The sequence below is a fragment of the Anomaloglossus baeobatrachus genome, chromosome 1, assembly GCF_048569485.1.
Source record: "Anomaloglossus baeobatrachus isolate aAnoBae1 chromosome 1, aAnoBae1.hap1, whole genome shotgun sequence".
Classification (NCBI taxonomy): domain Eukaryota; kingdom Metazoa; phylum Chordata; class Amphibia; order Anura; family Aromobatidae; genus Anomaloglossus; species Anomaloglossus baeobatrachus.
In genome coordinates, this window is record NC_134353.1 from 39,804,092 (window position 1) to 39,824,975 (window position 20,884).

The following is a 20,884-nucleotide window of genomic DNA, read 5'->3' on the forward strand; positions in this document are numbered from 1 at the left end:
ATCTGCAAATGCGCCGCTCCAGGCGCCATCATTTTAACCGGGACTGCAGACACTGGGACACTTACCACACTGGCCTGATGCACCACTCACCCGCCGCCGCAGCAGCTGCCACTACTGACCTGCCGCGCCTGCCGCTGCCACTACTGACCCGCTGCCACAACCGACCCACCGGCACTGACCCGCCGCACCTGCCAGCACAACCTATGCCTCCTGTGACCCCCGCTTCACTACCACTGCTCGCCCCCTCCGGTAAGACAACAACAGAGTATAAGACGGACTTCTTTTTTTATTTTTTTTACCTTTATTCCTCTCTAAATTTGGGGTACGTCTTATAAAAGGAAAAAATACAGTACTTCCTTTTCAAGACAAATAAATCTAAAAGCATAATAATGTTTAATATAGAAGGAATGCTGGATGTAGAATTAATTACATTGATAACACTGAAGCCAATCACAAAGTCCATCCAATCTGACACTGTAGATAGTACTGTTTAACACAGGCACTATAGTAAATGGCATGCAAAATGGTGAAAAGGATATTGAATGCTCTCATTGAGAGGGACAAAATTATAGCCATTAAAAGGTATCACAAGGTTAACTAAAATAAAATGATGTTACAAAGCAAGCTTTCGAGACTTCTCAGGTCCCTTCCTCAGGCATGGTATGAGAAAATATCTGAAGAAACAAATATATACAAAGAGCAGAGGGATGGCATAATAAAAGACACTTTTTTTTAAATTCTTTTATTTAACAAGGAATCATACATATAAGACACAAAATTCTCGGATATAATGATCTATTTGCACTCAAAAGGCAACAAACAAGACAGATATAACAAATGCATTACATTCTCATCAAGACAGATCATACGTCTGAGCGGGCTTTATTTCCAAGCATATGAAAAATTCCTCAATTTTTTTTTTTTATTTACAAGATTCTAAAGATCGAAGAGATGAAAAGAAGAAACAAAGGCAGAAAGACAGAAGAAGAAGTAGCTTCTCATATAAATAAAATAGAAAACCGGTTTTAAATGCCGCGCTAAAAACCACAGATGCTGTAGATAAAGAGATTTCCTTTATTTCACAGTTCTACGCGTTTCAGAGACTTCTCCGTCTCCTTCCTCAGGAAAAGAAATCATATTACCTAATATGATTTCTTTTACTGAGAGGTAATATGATTTCTTTTGCTGAGGAAGGAGACGGAGATGTCTCTGAAACGTGTAGAACTGTTAAATAAAGGAAATCTCTATCTACAGCATCTGTGGCTTTTAGCGCGACATTTAAAACCAGTTTTCTATTTGGTTTATATGATAACCTGCTTTCCTTGTCCGCTGCTAAACCACATAAAAACAATCACATGCGATCATAGGGGGTTGTGACTGGCACAACCTATCAGGTTACTGTATCTCTTTCTGTCTCTCTACCCTCATACCGGGTAAGACCCTAATGCGCTTTTCCCCCCCTACAGAAGAAGTAGCTTGCGAGGACAGAATATAGAAACAGAGTAGGCATTGTTAGTTAAGTGATAGGAGAAGAGGGGGAAAGAGAAGAGGAAAAGGAAAAAGAAGGTCAGATATTGGGAAGAGGGGAGAGGGTAAGGGTGGGGGGGGTGGAGGTTTGGTCCCCAGTTCACCTCTCAATTTAAGCCGATACGTGTCGGTTTGTTGAAAATCCATCCACTCTCTCCAAGTTGCCCGGAATTTGATGTAATTAATAAAAGACATTTAAATAAACAAACATTGAGCTTATAAAGTGAATCCTTAATTAGCTTTGAGTTTTATTGTCCCAATATCCATGTAGGATGAGAGGCCTGGTGTGTCTCTGGAATACATTCCTCAGATTTTGTAATGGGCCATAAATCCTTCTGACAGGCTGAGTCCTAACATGGTACCAAAACCTTTTCACTTGTAACTAAAAATGGTGAAAGGGAAACACCCATTAATAGCAAAGAATAATCATTATTATGATTTAAAAACAATATAAATTTTTGATAAAGGTGGGTGAAAACAGTGATCTAATCTCCAATTGTCAAGATGTTTTGAAATAAAATCCATTACCTCTCCAGCTATAGGGTGGTTTCCATGCTCTGAAAGTTTCGGAAACTGAACAACATAACTGTGTAAAACTTTGTTGTCTTTTGTAATCTCTTGATTCATTTTCTTAGATACCATTCTTTTGTGCCAAGCGGTGTTTCTTGTGATCTAAAAAAAAATAAATAAAATACACCAATATAGCTTCCTTTCTCGTGCCTTTTTTTGTAAAAGAATTACATTTTTTAAAAAAAACATTCACATTTAAGAAACTAATAGTTGCATAAAATGTGGTGCAAAATTGTAACAATAAAAACTAAAGCTTGTAGATAAAAACAGTCTTACACAAATATGTGACATTTTAAATGTAAAATTATATATGTCCTTGTGTAAAGCGAGGACAAGGCCTGTGAGTGGTGCAGCTATTTTGTATGTTTAGCGCTCTCCTGATTAACATTATACAAATAAATGTGGTACAAGGAAGAAATTAAAACACAAGAGCCAAAATGTGTTAATTGTGAGGAGATTACACTTTAACTTGGTAACGTACCTGAAAATCTGGATATCTTATGATATGATAGACATATATTTTGGCAGGACAATCCATTTTTTTAGTGGACTGGATTATCTTTCTACTTTTTATGTAACCATGATCAGCAGTCTGCAGGAAGAACATGGAAATATTACAAAGATTACAATAAAAATATTCTAAAAGAGAAAATATCAAAAGTCTTTACTGTGCCATTGGGGAACACAGGATCTTTGGTTACTGCTGGTGGGCACTAGGAGGTAAAGCATTTTTCAGAGAGGAGTGTGGTGGTTGAATTCATAACTTTTTGGCAAAACAATGGTAAAATATTACATGAACGAAAAGCATACATTTCAAAATATTAAATTCATACTTTTAATTAGCCATATAGGATCTTTATCTAGAGCAGTACATTTCAAGTATGTAATTGATGTAAATAGGCTAATGTGTGAAAGCATTACGTGTAACACAGGACTTGTAACACAATTTGACTGCACATCAAACGTATATCTTCAGGTATTTAAATAGCATTCCAAGTCATGATAGCTTCCCATTAAATAAATAATAATAGTATGTTTATTAAGTTCATTACCTTAAATATATCATGTTCAAATTATATGGATCCATAATTGATTGTAGTGTAGTCATCTATATATATAATTGCCTTATTCTGTCTGTCTGTCTGTCTATCATGCTTCAAAATTGTGTCCTTCCGGTGACATTGTGTCCTTACGGTGACACAAAGCTGATTGGCCGCTGGGCTCGCCATGGCCCCGCCCCCCCACACCGATTGGCCGCTCGCCCAGGCCGCGCCCACACGGATTGGCTAGCCGCTCGCCCAGGCTCGGCCCCCCCCACAGATTGGCCTCTCGCCCCGGCACCCTGCAGGCATTGGCAACTCTGCCACGCCACGCCCCCCTCACGCAATGGACGTTAGCTCTGCCCCCCCGCGCATTCCCCGAACAGACACGGTCACGGCTCCCAGGTTAGTACTGTACAACCCCCCCCCCCCCCAACGGGAGCCCACATCAGCGTACGCCGCCAACCCAGCCGACACTTACCCTCGCATAGCTGGCCTTGCCGCCGTATGCTGGTGTGGGCTCCCGTGCGAGTGGGGGACGTGATGCGCTGGTAACCATGCTAGCATAGTTACCAGCACATCAAGGTCCTGCAGCGGCGGAAGATCCACACGCACACACATAACAGCACACACACACACACACACACACATACACACACATCAGATCACACTCACTCTCACAAACACCTCACACACACACATCGCATCCACTCACAGCATCCGGCGATATCGTTTGCTTCTCGGCCTCGATACTGTGCTGTTGTGACCTTCCAGGACCTGACGGAGGATCACATGGCCAGAAGCATGTGGTATCTCCGGATGTTGTGAGTATGAGCGCGTATGTGCAATATAGTAAATGTGTGTGTGTGTGTGAGTGTAGGCAGAGGAGCATGGCGTGCTGGGAGGAGAGAGGCTGATGCTGGGGACAGAGAGGCTGATGCTGGGGACAGAGGCTGATGCTGGGGACAGAGAGGCTGATGCTGGGGACAGAGAGGCTGATGCTGCGGGTAGAGAGGCTGATGCTGGCGCAGCATGGCGGATGGAGCACGTTTCGGAGTGCGCAGCATGGCGGATGGAGCACGTTTACGAGTGCGCAGGATGGGAGATGGAGCACGATGGGGGGTACGCAGCATAGGGGATGGAGCATGGGGATGGAGGGGATGCAGTCCGGTTTGAGATACAGCCAGAGATGAGATGTAACCAGGAATTGGGTGCAGGCTGGGATGAGATGCAGTCAGGAATGAAATTAAGCTGGGGATTTGATGCAGCCCGGGATGAGATGCAGATGATGTGATGTATCAAGGAATGAGATGCAGCCAGGAATATGATGCAGCCAATGATGTGCTGTAGCCACAAATAAGACGCAGCCAGAGGTGAGGTGCAGCAAGGTGTATGAGGCAGCATGAGGGCGAGTGAAGTTGCTGAGGTCGTAGCACGGAGTTTCTTGTTGGCTTTGTTCAGCTGGTGGTGGTGTGAGGCAGGCCCTCCGGCCTGATCTGCTTAGTGCTTTGCTGTGGTCTTCGGTGCAGGCTGGCAGTCCCGGGGGCTGGTAAACACCAGGGTGCGGTGGCAGTGAGTGTGGCGTCCGACTCCGCTTTTCAGCCTTCAGGCCTGACTGTGTTAATCGGGAACAGGAAGGAGGGAGGAGAGAGGCTGATGCTGGGATGAGAGAGAGGAGAGTGATAGTGGCTCTACATTGATAGAGAGCTGCCGCTAGAGGGGATGGAGCCATCAGGCCAGGGCGGTGGTGCAGCCAGTAGTGAGGGAGTGACCTGGGGAGTGCCGTTCAACTGGTGGACCTACCGGGAGTCCTTGATGCCACCGCTTGATGACAGCTGCGGGATCGTTTGTGCATGAAGGTGCGCCGGTAAGATGGCGCGGGTGCAAGGCTCACATTCTTCTTGCGTCAATCGGCAGTTGCAGCGGAGCCACAGAAGATTGTCACCTGTGCGGTCATGAGGGCCCTCCGGGTAGGGAACAGCGGGGTATGGTGGGTCCCAATGCTGGTGGTCAGCGATTAGGAGTCGTCACAGCTCAGGTCGCAGGCCCAGGTGGGGGAGCCGCAGGTCACAAGATTGGGTCAGTCACCGATTCAGTATGTGGGCCAGATGGTCGGGAGGTGCACGGGGTTACAACGATAAGGATTTGTGTTGAGCGGAGAGCAGAGGTTGGATTAGGTGGATGGTGTCTACATGCCTGGAGCCTCCTCACACACGTCTGTTGCCCCCAGCTGCCATCTAATCAAATCTTTTTTTACATGAGTACCTATTTCTTCTGTGGTGTATATATTAAGACTATTACAGCAAATTATGATAATTATGTATTTTTTGGCGATTATAACAAAAAAAAAAAAAAAAAAAAAAAATTAAGTTAGCAAGTCTGAATTCAATCATTCTACAAACGTGTGCCATTGTTGGAATAGACTAAGCCCATAGATGAATCGTTGAGTAAAACTTCATTAGTTCGTTTGTTGTAGCCATAGTATTGTGGGTGAAGAGGTTTGCTCTTGCTCTACAATATCAAAGCAGGAAGTCGAATGGAAAATTTGTGTTCTTAAGGGTGCTTTACACGCTGTGACATGGCTAGCGATCTCGTTAGCGATGTGACACGTCAGATTGCAGATGCGATCTGCCGAGTTCGCACATAGGTCGTTTTTATAGCGCCGGTCAAATGTGCTATCTCGGCAGATGGCATCTGCGATCTGGCGTGTCACATCGCTAATGAGATCGCTAGCGATGTCGCAGCGTGTAAAGCACCCTTAAGTCGAAAGAGTTAGGCTGCTTTCACACTACGTCTTTTTAACATACGTCTTGAATGTTTTTTTGCTGCAAAAGCGGATCCTGCTTTTACAGCAAAAAACGCATGCAAACGCATGTGTTATTTTGCAGGATCCGGTCAATGGATGTTTAGGGGCGGGCATTGGAGTCATGTGATCGGGAGTGAGGGGAACTAAACGTGCCAGACTGGGAGCCGGCATCTGACAGCTGTGCGGCTCGTAACCAAGGTAAACATCGGGTATACTTGCTTGGATACACGATATTTACTTTGGTTACGAGCTTCTGCAGCTGCTAGGAGCCGGGCTCCCTGCACATGTAACCAACGGAAACGTCGGGTAACTAAGATAACTGGTTACCCGATATTTACCTTGATAACGAGTGTCTGCAGCTCTCAGGTGGGGGAAAGGGAGGGGGAGAGACAGAGAGAGGGAGGAGAGAGAGGGGGAGAGAGACAGAGAGGGAGGAGAGAGGGAGGGGGAGAGAGGGACTGATCACGGAGGCTGGTTTCTGGGCATGCTCAGTAGAGCAAGCAGGACCCTGTCTATCAGCATGCCAGCGTTCACATGCGTTTGCGTGCTGTTTAGTCAGGATCCGGTGACTTGCAGTATTTGGACGAAGCTCAAAAACGCTCCAAGTAGCGTTTTTGAAAGATGCTAAAAAACTGCAACTCGCTGGATCCTCACTATAAAGCACGCAAACGCAGGTGAACGCATGTTAACGCGAGTCCATTGCAAATGCATTAAAATGAAAACGCATTTGCACTGGATCCGTTTTTGCGTTAAAAAAACGTAGTGTGAAAGCAGCCTAAGAGGAGCCAAAAATAGCTTTATCTCAAAGTCTGATGAGACAAATCACATTAAGGAGTTGCCATGTTGTTTCTTAACTAATTTTAGAAATGAAAAAAAAAAAAAGGAGAGAGTTGACACCCAGGTGTATTTTTAAATTTTGTAATAACATTAACAATGTTCATTTCAAACTGAAAGTGATGTAATTACTTAGGCCACAAAAAAAAAAAAAAAAAAAAAAAAAAAAAAAAAAAAGGTTGAGGAAGTAAATCTAGGAGCGATATAATTTTCTGGTTAGCCAATAAAGGCATTTCTAAACTTTCAGAGCTCCAAAAGGTTCCTTCATCAAACAATATTGTCTGATTAAGGAGCCACATGACCATTAAAAGTTAATATAATGTCCAAAATATCAATGTAAACTTCCAGTTTGGTCACAGAGATTGACTACAGTTTCCTCCCATTCGTTTGTTTTGTTGTGCATTTCCTGTTTTGGAAACATATTGCTTAAAGTTTTCTGTCTTGACGCTTTGATCTTTGTCTTCCTTGGTCTACCAGTATATTTACCTTTAACAACCTTCCCATGTTGTTTGTATTTGGTTCAGATCTTAGACATAGCTGACTGAACAACCAACATCTTTTGCAACAGTGCGTGATGATTTACCCTCTTAAGAGTTTGATAATCCTCTCCTTTGTTTCAATTTACATCTCTTGTGTTGGAGCCATGATTCAGGTCAGTCCACTTGGTGCAACAACTCTCCAAGGTGTGATCACTCCTTTTTAGATGCAGACTAACGAGCAGATCTTATTTGATACAGGTGGTAGTTTTGTGAATGAAAATGTACAGGGCGATAATTTTTATGTAAAAATTGAGTGTTCCCATAATTTTTCCCCCTGTTTTGTCTTGAAAAGTAACAGTTACTGACTAGCACATTGTTTTTCATGATTTTTTTTAGTTTTTCTTAAAGCCAGAAAGTTCCCATTTGAAATGACTTTAGTTTTGTGCCGTCTGTGATCATTTTGTTTTTTTTTCTACAAAATTAAACAACTGAATAAACATCCTCCGAGCCAGGCGATTCCCTAATTTTTGCCAGGGGTTAGGATATTGATAACTAGGTGCACACTGAAATTTTACCCTGTATATATGAGGATTATTAAAGATACAATATAAGAAATTGAACAACTTTATATAAACACATTTAGTTGTACCTTTTTTTGATCTGTTGCTTGGATGTATCGCTTTTTTTGTGGAAGACACAAATCTTGGCCAAGATGGCAGCATAACACTTTTCTTCCAGCAATGATAAAAGGTACTCCGGTATATTCAAGTAGACACACATTCCTAACTTGTGGACCGTGCCAATGTATTGAAACTTTAGAAGAAGGTCTAAAACCTAAAACAATACAAGTTTTTTTAAACATTTATATAGATAACTTTGTGAACTTAACATAAAATCAGTCATTGGGAGAAACAACTAACTACACTATGCCACCTGGGAGGCTGACTAATTAAAGAAAAATAAAATGGAGATTTTTGTGTAATCACCATAAAATCATTTTCTCTTAGCCTACAAGTGTCGGATCCGGTAAGACCACACTTGCTGCACCCGACCACAAGTCACAGAGAATGAATGCCACACACGCGTCCCTTACACTGCAGCCGTGTTAAATCTGCCGGATCTGCTGAAAATCATCAAAAACACTTTGAAAGGGGCCTAAGATTCAAAAGGCATGGATTAGACTGTTCCACGCTGCCATCAACAACCCTATCACGCAATCACGAGGCGATCATGTGTTGCTATGACAGCGCGTGGGTGAGTTGATGACCCCGTCATGACTTTTCCTTTGAACACTGCCTATGCACCGTGATTCACAGGAGATCATGATTTCTGCAGGACAAAAGGGATGCAGACATTACTGTGTACCACAGGAGCAATGAGAGATTGCACTATTGAGGCACTAAGGGGCCAAGTTGAAAAAAGTGTGAAAATTTTATTTCTGAAAATATGCAATGAAATATAAAAATTTCAAATTAAACACCTTTTTTCACCCATTATAAAACAAAACAATTTAACCAAATATTAGATATGGAAGCCTTCAAAAAATACAATATATGAAAGTATAAAATTAAATACTCCGATCAAAGTGCATATTGCAAAAAAAAAAACAAAAAAAACACCGAAAATTTATTTTATGGTTGACACTTTATTACAATACAAAAGCAATAAACAGGTGATCAAAACATTACATCTAGACAAAAATGGTGTCACTAGAAACATCAGCTCAAGACACCAAAAATAAGATATCACACAGCCCCAGATCACGAAAAATGAGAATGTTATGTGTTTCAGAAAATGTTGCCAAAACTGCAAGTCTTTTTTCTTTAACACCTTCACACCTGGTCAATTGTATGGTTTTTGGTTTCCCCTCCCATTCTTCTAAGATCCAAAACTTTTTTATTTTTTCATCAATATAGACATATGAAGGCTTGTTGTTTGACACGAGTTTTACTTTCAGATGAAATCATTTCTTTTACCCTATAATGTACAGGAAAATGGGTAAAACATTACAAGTGCAGTTAAATTGCCAAAAAAAGGGGAATTTTAACTTTTTTTTATTCACCATGTCCACTATATGGTAACCAGGGCTGTGTAGTCGGTAAGCCAAAACTTCGACTCCGACTCCTCAAATTCTCTTGCACCGGCTCCGGCTCCTACATATATTGCTTATAGTTAGGTGAAAAATTTATTGTAGTACATGAATATGTGTATGTGAACATCATACATTTAATAATTTTCATGATACAATAATCAAGATATTTGGATATAACATAAAATATATTTATTGGAATTCAACTTTAGAACACAAAAAACTGTAATAAATTGTAAATATGTAATATATAGGTAATCTCCTGTATATTACATAGTGTATCTTGTGTGTATATATATATATATATATATATATATATATATATATATATATAAAACATTTACAATTTATTAGTTTTTTGTGTTCTAAAGCTGTATTCCAATAAATATTTTATGTTCTATCCAAATATCTTGATTATTGTATCATAAAAACAATTAAATGTCTGATGTTCACATTGTACTACAAAAAAATTTTCACTTAAATATAAGCATTATACTAAATATTATTTAGTAAAATATTCAGCACATTCTGCATTGCACTCCTGTCACCAATTTATTATATATTTTAGGAGTCGGAGCATTTTATACAGACTCCACCAAAATGAGCTCCGACTCCGACTCCACGACTCCGACTCCACAGCCCTGATGGTAACACTGAGGTGTCAGTATCATGCCTCAGGTCAGTACTATATGGTAACGCTGAGGTGTCGTTATGAAGTCTGGGGTCAGTACTATATGTTAACAATGACATGTTGGTATGATGCCTTGGGTAGGTACACGTCTGTAGATGCCAAACAAGTCAGCACTGCACACTACAATCGCTTCACTTATGTTCAGATTACTTACTGCACGTTTGTGCACAATATAAAACTTCCTCAGGAAGTGATTGCAGAAAGCATCAGGGTTGATCACAGGAGCCTGGGCTGTGGAGGTACCAGCCTGTGTTGGATCGCGCTAGCAGTGATTCACAACACGATCAAAAGGTTTAACAAAACCGATCTGATCACTGATCAGATCAGCCGAGATGTGGTATGATGTGAGCTCAGCGCATGAGGGGGGCGGGAACATGGCCAAGGACATATATACATGGTAGGTTGTGAGGGGGTTAAAACTGTATTTTGTATCACTTACATAACAGTAAAAGTATACTTTGGTATCTATAAAGTTGAACCGACCAGAGGTGTCATACTGACATCTGTTGTACCATATAGTGAAAATTTTAGACACATTTAAAAAAAAGGTTTGAAATTGCCTTTTTCGACAATTTTACCAGTTGGAAATTGATCGTTTTCCTGTACACTATATGGTTAAATAAATGATGTTATTCAAAAGTACAAGTCGTACTCCAAAAAACAAGCCTCATATGTCTATAGTGATGGAAAACTAAATGTCTCTAAGAAGAAGGGAAAAAAACGAAAGAAAATGGCAAAAGGTAACGATCCATGCAACCTAAAAATAAAGTAATGTGAGTAGGATGCACAAAATAAAACATAGGCAATGTGCATAAATTAACGGCAAACATGAGACTAACACTTCATATAACAAATCAAGTAATTTTAGCTTTAAACACATACCTTCATTTCCAAAGTTTTTTTGTTTTTCTAAGACAATGAAATTTGATGTTGTGCTCTCTTCAAAATCAGTAATAGCTTGTGCTGCAGCATCTAAGGATTCAAAGGTCTGTACCACCTGTATTTCTGCAGACTCTCGAAACACCTAGTAAAGTTAAGCTAATTAGTCAATAGTACAATGATAACATCATGATTTGATTTATGATACAATAATCAGGATATTTATATACAACATAATTAATAGTATTCTGCACATTCTGTATTGAATGAATCTACCCAATTTATGATATATTTTAGGACTCGGAGACAGAGTCGGTACAATGTTATACCGACTTCATAGCCCTGCGCACTGCCATTGTTTTTTTTTGTTTGGAGTTTCAAAAACTCAACTCTTAAGGCCCCCGTTACACGCAACGACGGCTCTAACGATATATCGCCGGGGTCATGGATTCTGTGACGTACATCCGGCATTGTTAGTGACGTTGTTGGGTGTGACAGCAAGGAAAGACCATTACTGATGGAAAATACTCAACTTATCATGCATCATTGACACGTCATTCATTTATCAAAAATCGTTGATTTTTGAGCACGCAGGTTGTTCATCATTCCCCAGGCAGCACAGATCGCTATGTGTAACACCTCAGGAACGACCTACAACTTACCAGCGGCCGCCGGCAATGCGGAAGGAAGGAGATGGGCGGGATGTTACTTCCCGCTCATCTCCGCCCCTCCGCTTCTATTGGGTAGCCGCTTAGTGATGTTGCTGTGATGCTGCACAATCCACCCCCTTAGAAAGGAGGTGGTTCGCCGCAGGGCTGTGGAGTCGGAGCTCATTTTGGTGGAGTTGGAGTTGGTATAAAATGCACCGACTCCTAAAATATATAATAAATTGGGGACAGTAGTGCAATACATAACGTGCTGAATATTTTACTAAATAATAACATTTAGTATAATGCTTATATTTAAGTGAAAAATTTATTGTAGTACAATGTGAACATCAGACATTTTTATGATACAATAATCAAGATATTTAGAAACACAAAATATATATATTAGATACAACATTAGAACACAAAACTGTAATAAATTGTAACTAAGTAAAATTATATATATATATATATATATATATATATATATATATATATATATATATATATATATATATATATATATATATATATATATATATATATATATATATATATATATATATATATATATTGTATTACATATTTTCACTTTATTAGTTTTAGGTGTTCTAAAGTTGTATCCAATAAATATAATTTATGTTCTATCCAATTATCTTGATTATTGTCTCATAATTATTACATGTCTGATGGTCACATACACATGTTCATGTACTACAATACATTTTTCACATAACTATAAGCAATATATGTAGGAGTCGGAGCAAGAGAAATTGAAAAGTCGGAGGCGAAGGTTTGGCTTACTGACTCCACAGCCCTGTAAGGATTTTTTAGAAATATAAAATGATACCTTGTTTTTCTCTGTCTCCCTTGAAATATTTTCAACATCAGTTCCCTCAGTACCCATTCCATCAGGTGAAATAGTAACTTTGACCTGTGAATCAGTCATCACATAGGCTTCCTATAAAAGAAGTGATGTGAAAAAAAAAACCTAAAAATAAAAAAATGTAGGGGTGGTGCCAAACCGCCTTAAAGAAAATGACTTAAAAATAAAAGTACCTTTTTGTTGGCTACATCCACTTCTTGACAATCAACAGCTTGTCCCAACTGAAAACGATTGCTGTTTTCAGCCATTTCAATTGTGCCTATAATGAATTGAAAAAAAAAAAAAAAATATGTAGATCTGATAAAAGATAACATCTATATGAAAACTAAGGGAACATGTCACCTCGATCGACCCCTGTAACATATCACTAGCTGTCCCTGCACCTTCCTATCTGTTCCCTAAACATACCTGGCTGAGCTAAAGGGATCCTCTAATGAGGGAGAAAAGAAGGGAATTTTGTTTACTTACCGTAAATTCCTTTTCTTCTAGCTCCAATTGGGAGACCCAGACAATTGGGTGTATAGGCTATGCCTCCGGAGGCCGCACAAAGTATTACACTTAAAAGTGTTAAGCCCCTCCCCTTCTGCCTATACACCCCCCGTGCTCCCACGGGCTCCTCAGTTTTGGTGCAAAAGCAAGAAGGAGGAAAAGAATTAAAAACTGGTTTAAAGTAACTTCAATCCGAAGGAATATCGGAGAACTGAAACCATTCAACATGAACAACATGTGTACACAAAAAAACAGGGGCGGGCGCTGGGTCTCCCAATTGGAGCTAGAAGAAAAGGAATTTACGGTAAGTAAACAAAATTCCCTTCTTCTTTGTCGCTCCATTGGGAGACCCAGACAATTGGGACGTCCAAAAGCAGTCCCTGGGTGGGTAAAATAATACCTTGTAAGAGAGCCGTAAAAAGGCCTCTTCCTACAGGTGGGCAACCGCCGCCTGAAGGACTCGTCTACCTAGGCTGGCATCCGCCGAAGCATAGGTATGCACCTGATAGTGTTTCGTGAAAGTGTGCAGGCTCGACCAGGTAGCCGCCGGACGCGCCCACGGCTCTGGTAGAATGGGCCTTCAGCCCTGAGGGAACCGGAAGCCCAGCCGAACGGTAGGCTTCGAGAATTGGCTCCTTGATCCACCGAGCCAAGGTTGATTTGGAAGCCTGTGACCCTTTACGCTGGCCAGCGACAAGGACAAAGAGTGCATCCGAGCGGCGCATGGGCGCCGTACGAGAAATGTAGAGTCTGAGTGCTCTCACCAGATGTAACAAGTGCAAATCCTTTTCACATTGGTGAATTGGATGAGGACAAAAAGAAGGTAAGGAGATATCCTGATTGAGATGAAAGGGGGATACCACCTTAGGGAGAAATTCCGGAACCGGACGCAGAACCACCTTGTCCTGGTGAAAAACCAGGAAAGGGGCTTTGCATGACAGCGCTGCTAGCTCAGACACTCTCCGAAGTGAAGTGACTGCTACTAGAAAAACCACTTTCTGCGAAAGGCGTGAGAGAAATATCTCTCATTGGCTCGAATGGTGGTTTCTGAAGAACCAGCAGCACCCTGTTCAGATCCCAGGGTTCTAACGGCCGCTTGTAAGGAGGAACGATGTGACAAACCCCCTGCAGGAACGTGCGTACCTGTGGAAGTCTGGCTAGGCGCTTCTGGAAAAACACAGAGAGCGCTGAGACTTGTCCCTTAAGGGAGCAGAGCGACAAACCCTTTTCCAGTCCAGATTGAAGGAAGGACAGAAAAGTGGGCAAGGCAAAAGGCCAGGGAGAAAAACCCTGAGCAGAGCACCACGACAGGAAAATTTTCCACGTCCTGTGGTAGATCTTGGCGGACGTTGGTTTCCTAGCCTGTCTCATAGTGGCAATGACGTCTTGAGATAACCCTGAAGACGCTAGTATCCAGGACTCAATGGCCACACAGTCAGGTTGAGGGCCGCAGAATTCAGATGGAAAAACGGCCCTTGAGATAGCAAGTCTGGTCGGTCTGGTAGTGCCCACGGTTGGCCGACCGTGAGATGCCACAGATCCGGGTACCACGACCGCCTCGGCCAGTCTGGAGCGACGAGGATGACGCGGCGGAAGTCGGCCCTTGCGTAACACTCTGGGCAACAGTGCCAGCGGAGGAAACACATAAGGGAGCTGAAACTGTGACCAATCCTGAACTAAGGCGTCTGCCGCCAGAGCTCTGGGATCTTGAGACCGTGCCATGAACACCGGTACCTTGTTGTTGTGCCGGGACGCCATGAGGTCGACGTCCGGCACCCCCCAGCGGCAACAGATCTCCTGAAACACGTCCGGGTGAAGGGACCATTCCCCTGCGTCCATGCCCTGGCGACTGAGATAGTCTGCTTCCCAGTTTTCCACGCCTGGAATGTGAACTGCAGAGATGGTGGAGGCCGTGGCTTCCACCCACATCAAAATCCGCCGGACTTCATGGAAGGCTTGCCGACTGCGTGTGCCGCCTTGGTGAATGATGTATGCCACCGCTGTGGAATTGTCCGACTGAATTCTGATCTGCTTGCCTTCCAGCCACTGCTGGAACGCCTTCAGGGCAAGATACACTGCCCGTATTTCCAGAACATTGATCTGAAGCGAGGACTCTTGCTGGGTCCACGTACCCTGAGCCCTGTGGTGGAGAAAAACCGCTCCCCACCCTGACAGACTCGCGTCCGTCGTGACCACCTCCCAGGATGGGGGTAGGAAGGATTTCCCCTTCGATAATGAAGTGGGAAGAAGCCACCACCGAAGGGAAGCTTTGGTCGCCTGAGAGAGGGAGACGTTCCTGTCGAGGGACGTCGGCTTCCTGTCCCATTTGCGTAGGATGTCCCATTGAAGTGGACGCAGGTGAAACTGCGCGAACGGAACTGCCTCCATTGCTGCCACCATCTTCCCCAGGAAGTGCATGAGGCGCCTCAAGGGGTGTGACTGGCCCTGAAGGAGAGATTGTACCCCTGTCTGTAGTGACCGCTGCTTGATCAGTGGAAGCTTCACTATCGCTGAGAGGGTATGAAACTCCATGCCAAGATATGTCAGCGATTGGGCCGGTGTCAGATTTGACTTTGGAAAATTGATGATCCACCCGAAACTCAGGAGAGTCTCTAGGGTAGCGTCGAGGCTGTGTTGGCATGCCTCTAGAGAGGGTGCCTTGATCAACAGATCGTCTAAGTACAGGATCACCGAGTGACCCTGAGAGTGGAGGACCGCTACTACAGTAGCCATCACCTTGGTGAAAACCCGTGGGGCTGTTGCCAGGCCGAACGGCAGTGCCACGAACTGCAGGTGTTCGTTTTCTATGGCGAAGCGCAAAAAGCGCTGGTGCTCTGGAGCAATCGGTACGTGGAGATATGCATCCTTGATATCGATCGATGCAAGGAAATCTCCTTGGGACATTGAGGCGATGACGGAGCGGAGGGATTCCATCCGGAACCGCCTGGTCTTTACGTGTTTGTTGAGAAGTTTCAGGTCCAGGACAGGACGGAAAGACCCGTCCTTCTTTGGGACCACAAACAAGTTGGAGTAAAAACCGTGACCCTGTTGCTGAATAGGAACAGGGACCACCACTCCTTCTGCCTTCAGAGTGCCCAGCGCCTGCAGAAGAGCCTCGGCTCGCTCGGGAGGCGGGGATGACCTGAAGAATCGAGTCGGGGGACGAGAGGTGAACTCTATCTTGTAACCGTGAGACAGAATGTCTCTCACCCAACGGTCTTTTACCCGTGGCAGCCAGGTGTCGCAGAAGCGGGAGAGCCTGCCACCGACCGAAGATGCGGAGTGGGGAGGCCGAAAGTCATGAGGAAGCCGCTTTGGTAGCGGCACCTCCGGTGGCCTTTTTAGGACGTGACTTAGACCGCCATGCGTCAGAGTTGCTTTGATCTTTCTGAGGCCTTGTGGACGAGGAGAATTGAGACCTGCCCGCGCCCCGAAAGGACCGAAAACTCGACTGCCCCCTCCTCTGTTGGGGTATTTTCGGTTTGGGCTGGGGTAAGGATGTATCCTTTCCCTTGGATTGTTTGATGATTTCATCAAAACGCTCGCCAAACAATCTGGTGGCAGAAATTGGCAAACTGGTTAAGCGCTTTTTGGAAACAGAATCTGCCTTCCATTCCCGTAGCCACAAGGCCCTGCGGAGTACCACCGAATTGGCGGCTGCAACCGCCGTACGGCTCGCAGAGTCCAGAACAGCATTAATAGCGTAAGACGCAAATGCCGAAGTCTGTGTGGTTATAGACGCCACCTGTGACGCGGACGTGCGTGTGGCTGCGTCGATTTGCGCTTGACCTGCTGAGATAGCTTGCAGCGCCCATACGGCTGCGAATGCTGGGGCAAAAGAAGCGCCGATAGCTTCATAGATGGATTTCAACCAGAGCTCCATCTGCCTGTCAGTGGCATCTTTGAGTGAAGCCCCGTCTTCCACTGCAAGTATGGATCTAGCTGCCAGTCTGGAGATTGGAGGATCCACTTTGGGACACTGAGCCCAACTTTTGACCACGTCAGGGGGAAAGGGATAACGTGTATCCTTAAGGCGCTTAGAAAAACACTTATCTGGACAAGCATGGTGATTCTGGACTGCCTCTCTGAAATTAGAGTGGTCCAGAAACATACTCTGTGTACGCTTGGGAAACCTGACACGGAATTTCTCCTGCTGAGAAGCTGACTCCTCCACCGGAGGAGCTGAGGGAGAAATATCCAGCATTAGATTGATGGACGCAATAAGGTCGTTCACTGTGGCGTCCCCGTCCGGAGTATCAAGATTGAGAGCGGCCTCAGGATCAGAATCCTGATCAGCTGTGTCCGCATCATCAACTAGAGATTCCCCCCGCTGAGACCCTGAACAATATGAGGATGTCAAGGGAATTGTCAAGCGAGCTCGCTTAGTCGGTCTGGGGCCGGGGTCTGTGTCAGAACCCTCAGCCTGGGATCCATGAGACACCCCAGGAGGACATTGTTGGTCCAACTGAGGTGGGCCAGGGGACAAAGATTCAACAGAGTCCCTGTGCTGAGATACCGGCCTGGACTGCAAGGCTTCTAGTATCTTAGCCATAGTCTCAGAGAGTTTTGCAAACTCTGTCCCCGTCACCTGAACAGTGTCAGCAGGTGGCCCCCCCTGGGCCCCCCTTAGCAGAGGCTCTAGCTGAGTAAGTGCCACAGGGGCCGAACAGTGCACACAATGAGGGTCAGTGGAACCTGCCGGTAGCGGGGTCATACATGCGGCGCAGGCAGCATAATAAGCCTGTGTTTTGGCACCCCTGCCTTTCGTGGGCGCCATGCTATTATCTTCCCTGAGTAACACAATAGGGTATATAGCCAGAAATCAACTGTGCACCATACAGTAAAATATGTATACCATAAACATATAATGTTACACTACTGCACAATGGGGCTAGCACCACAGGTGCTGCTTACCACCCGCCTAAAGCGGTTGTGAGGCCACCAGAGTCCCTGCCTGAGTCTCCCAGACTTTGTCCCCCTCTGTAGCGTCCAAGTAGCTGACAGGAATGGCTGCCGGCGTCCTGAGGAGAGGTGGGAGCCGTGGGCGTGGCTCAGAAAGAGCGGGAGCTGGTGCCTGCACTGTGCACAGTGAGGGGAGTGGAGTATGCAAAGCATGCTCCAGCCCTCAGTGCTGCTCGTTCTGTGCAGCGTCCCGCCCTTCCCCTGCCTGTCAGGGCTGTGGGCGGGATGAAAGGAAACTAGGCCGCAAAAAGCCGGGGACTCTAGTAATAAACGCGGCCGCCGTAAAAGCGCGGCCGGCGCGAAAGTCCCCGGCGCACTACAAGTCCCAGCCGCGCCGCAGTGTTTCCCTGGCAGCGGCGGTTAGTGCGGCAGTCCCTATACATAAACACACTCAGCAGCGCTGAGTGTGTAATGGCACATATTAACCCGGTCAGCGCCGCGGTCCACGGTGCACTAGCACACCCAGCAATGCTGGAGTGTTGCTGTGCGCGGTCCCCACAGGGACACAGAGTACCTCCAAGTAGCAGGGCCATGTCCCTGAACGATACCCGGCTCCTATCCAGCAGTCTCCCAGGAGTTGTGGATGAAGCACGGTCTCAGTGCCTGGAGACCGATAGGATCCCACTTCACCAGAGCCCTGAGGGGGATGGGGAAGGAAAGCAGCATGTGGGCTCCAGCCTCCGTACCCGCAATGGATACCTCAACCTTAACTACACCGCCGACAAGAGTGGGGTGAGAAGGGAGCATGCTGGGGGCCCTATATGGGCCCACTTTTCTTCCATCCGATATAGTCAGCAGCTGCTGCTGACCAATCTGTGGAGCTGTGCGTGCGTGTCAGACCTCCTTCGCACAAAGCAAAAAACTGAGGAGCCCGTGGGAGCACGGGGGGTGTATAGGCAGAAGGGGAGGGGCTTAACACTTTTAAGTGTAATACTTTGTGCGGCCTCCGGAGGCATAGCCTATACACCCAATTGTCTGGGTCTCCCAATGGAGCGACAAAAATAAGTTATATACTTACATACAGTCTCCAGTTTGAGACTGTAAAGACGACCTCAAGGCTCCATTGTACCCTCCTCACGCTGTCTACACATGCCCTGCTAGGCACCCTCGCTCCTCTTTGGCTGTGTAACGTCCTTTTTGAAAAGTTCGTCTATTGTGATCATCTGATTGCCGTATGTGGAGTCAGGAAGGAATTTTTTTCCCCATTGGAGCTTGTTTGACACTTTTTTTTCCTTCCTCTGGATCAACATGTTAGGCTACGGGTTGAACTAGATGGACTTAGGCGGGCTTTGCACGCTGCGACATCGCCAGCCGATGCTTGCAATGACGAGCGCGATAGCACTGCCCCCGTCGCAGGTGCAATATTCTGTGATAGCTGGCGTAGCAAACATTATCAATACGGCAGCTTCACACGCACTCACCTGTCCTACGACCCGCCTCCTTCCTAAGGGGGCGGGTCGTGCGGCGTCACAGCGACGTCACACGGCAGGCGGCCAATTGAAGCGGAAGGGCGGAGATGAGCAGGATGTAAACATCCCGCCCACCTCCTTCCTTTTCATTGAAGCCGGGAGGCAGGTAGGAGATGTTCCTCGCTCCTGCGGCTTCATACACAGCGATGTGCGCTGCCACAGGAGCGAGGAACAACATCGTACCTGTTGCTGCACCGGCATTATGGAAATGTCAGAGAATGCACCGATGATACGATAACGACGCTTTTGCGCTCATTCATCGTATCAAAAAGATTTTACACGTTGTGATATCAACTGCGACGACGGATGTGCGTCAATTGCGATTTGACACAATCGACATCGCACGTGCGATGTCACAACGTGCAAAGCCGCCCTTAGAGTCTCCCTTCAACCTTAAAAACTATGATACTACGATGTTGGGCCAGAACATCATATCCGGAACAAAACGTCATATCCGGCCAGATGCATTGTGGGGCTGATCACATGGTAAAAGCCAGCTTCACTGAGCGCACTGCGCATGGGCTACAGCCGGCCATACCACATACTGTCCCCCCACATACAGCCTTCACCCTCTCCATATCGTCCACTTGCAGGCCCCGCAGCACACCATCGCCTGCAGCCCCCGCAACACGCACCGCTGCCCCGCGAGAGCCCCCGCAACACGCACCGCTGCCCCGCGAGAGCCCCCGCAACACGCACCGCTGCCCCGCGAGAGCCCCCGCAACACGCACCACTGCCCCGCGAGAGCCCCCACAACACGCACCACTGCCCCGCGAGAGCCCCCACAACACGCACCACTGCCCCGCGAGAGCCCCCACAACACGCACCACTGCCCCGCGAGAGCCCCCCAAACGTGCAGCGTCGCCCCCTGCCAGCCCCCTCAAACGTGCAGCGTCGCCCCCTGCCAGCCCCCCCAAACGTGCAGCGTCGCCCCCTGCCAGCCCCCCAAACGTGCAGCGTCGCCCCCTGCCAGCCCCCCAAACGTGCGTCACCCCCTGCCAGCCCCCCCAAACGTGCAGCGTCGCACCCCGGCCAGTGCGAGCCCCCCCAAACGTGCAGCGTCGCCCCCTGCCAGCCCCCCAAACGTGCAGCGTCGCCCCCTGCCAGCCCCCCAAACGTGCAGCGTCGCCCCCTGCCAGCCCCCCAAACGTGCAGCGTCGCCCCCTGCCAGCCCCCCAAACGTGCAGCGTCGCCCCCTGCCAGCCCCCCCCAAACGTGCGTCACCCCCTGCCAACCCCCCCAAACGTGCGTCACCCCCTGCCAACCCCCCCAAACGTGCAGTGTCGCCCCCTGCCAGCCCCCCCCAAACGTGCGTCACCCCCTGCCAACCCCCCCAAACGTGCGTCACCCCCCTGCCAACCCCCCCAAACGTGCTGCGTCGCCCCCTGCCAGCCCCCCCAAACGTGCAGCGTCGCCCCCTGCCAACCCCCCCAAACGTGCAGCGTCGCCCCCTGCCAGCCCCCCAAACGTGCGTCACCCCCTGCCAGCCCCCCCAAACGTGCAGCGTCGCACCCCG

At 46.3% G+C, this 20,884-nt stretch overlaps 1 protein-coding gene across 1 annotated transcript in view; it reads right to left on the reverse strand.

Moving 5' to 3' along the window:
* Window positions 1-1,249: 1,249 nt before the first annotated feature.
* The window catches only part of LOC142304234 (uncharacterized), a 63,528-nt gene continuing 43,893 nt past the window's right edge, over window positions 1,250-20,884 (reverse strand). Inside the window, exons 2-8 of the mRNA XM_075346438.1 lie at window positions 12,622-12,707; window positions 12,413-12,523; window positions 10,919-11,060; window positions 7,906-8,090; window positions 2,579-2,689; window positions 2,056-2,199; window positions 1,250-1,909 (exon numbers count right to left, since the gene is read on the reverse strand). Coding sequence (XP_075202553.1) covers window positions 1,763-1,909; window positions 2,056-2,199; window positions 2,579-2,689; window positions 7,906-8,090; window positions 10,919-11,060; window positions 12,413-12,523; window positions 12,622-12,696 — 915 coding nt within the window. The 5' untranslated portion in view covers window positions 12,697-12,707 and the 3' untranslated portion in view covers window positions 1,250-1,762. The remainder of the gene's footprint in view (window positions 1,910-2,055; window positions 2,200-2,578; window positions 2,690-7,905; window positions 8,091-10,918; window positions 11,061-12,412; window positions 12,524-12,621; window positions 12,708-20,884) is intronic.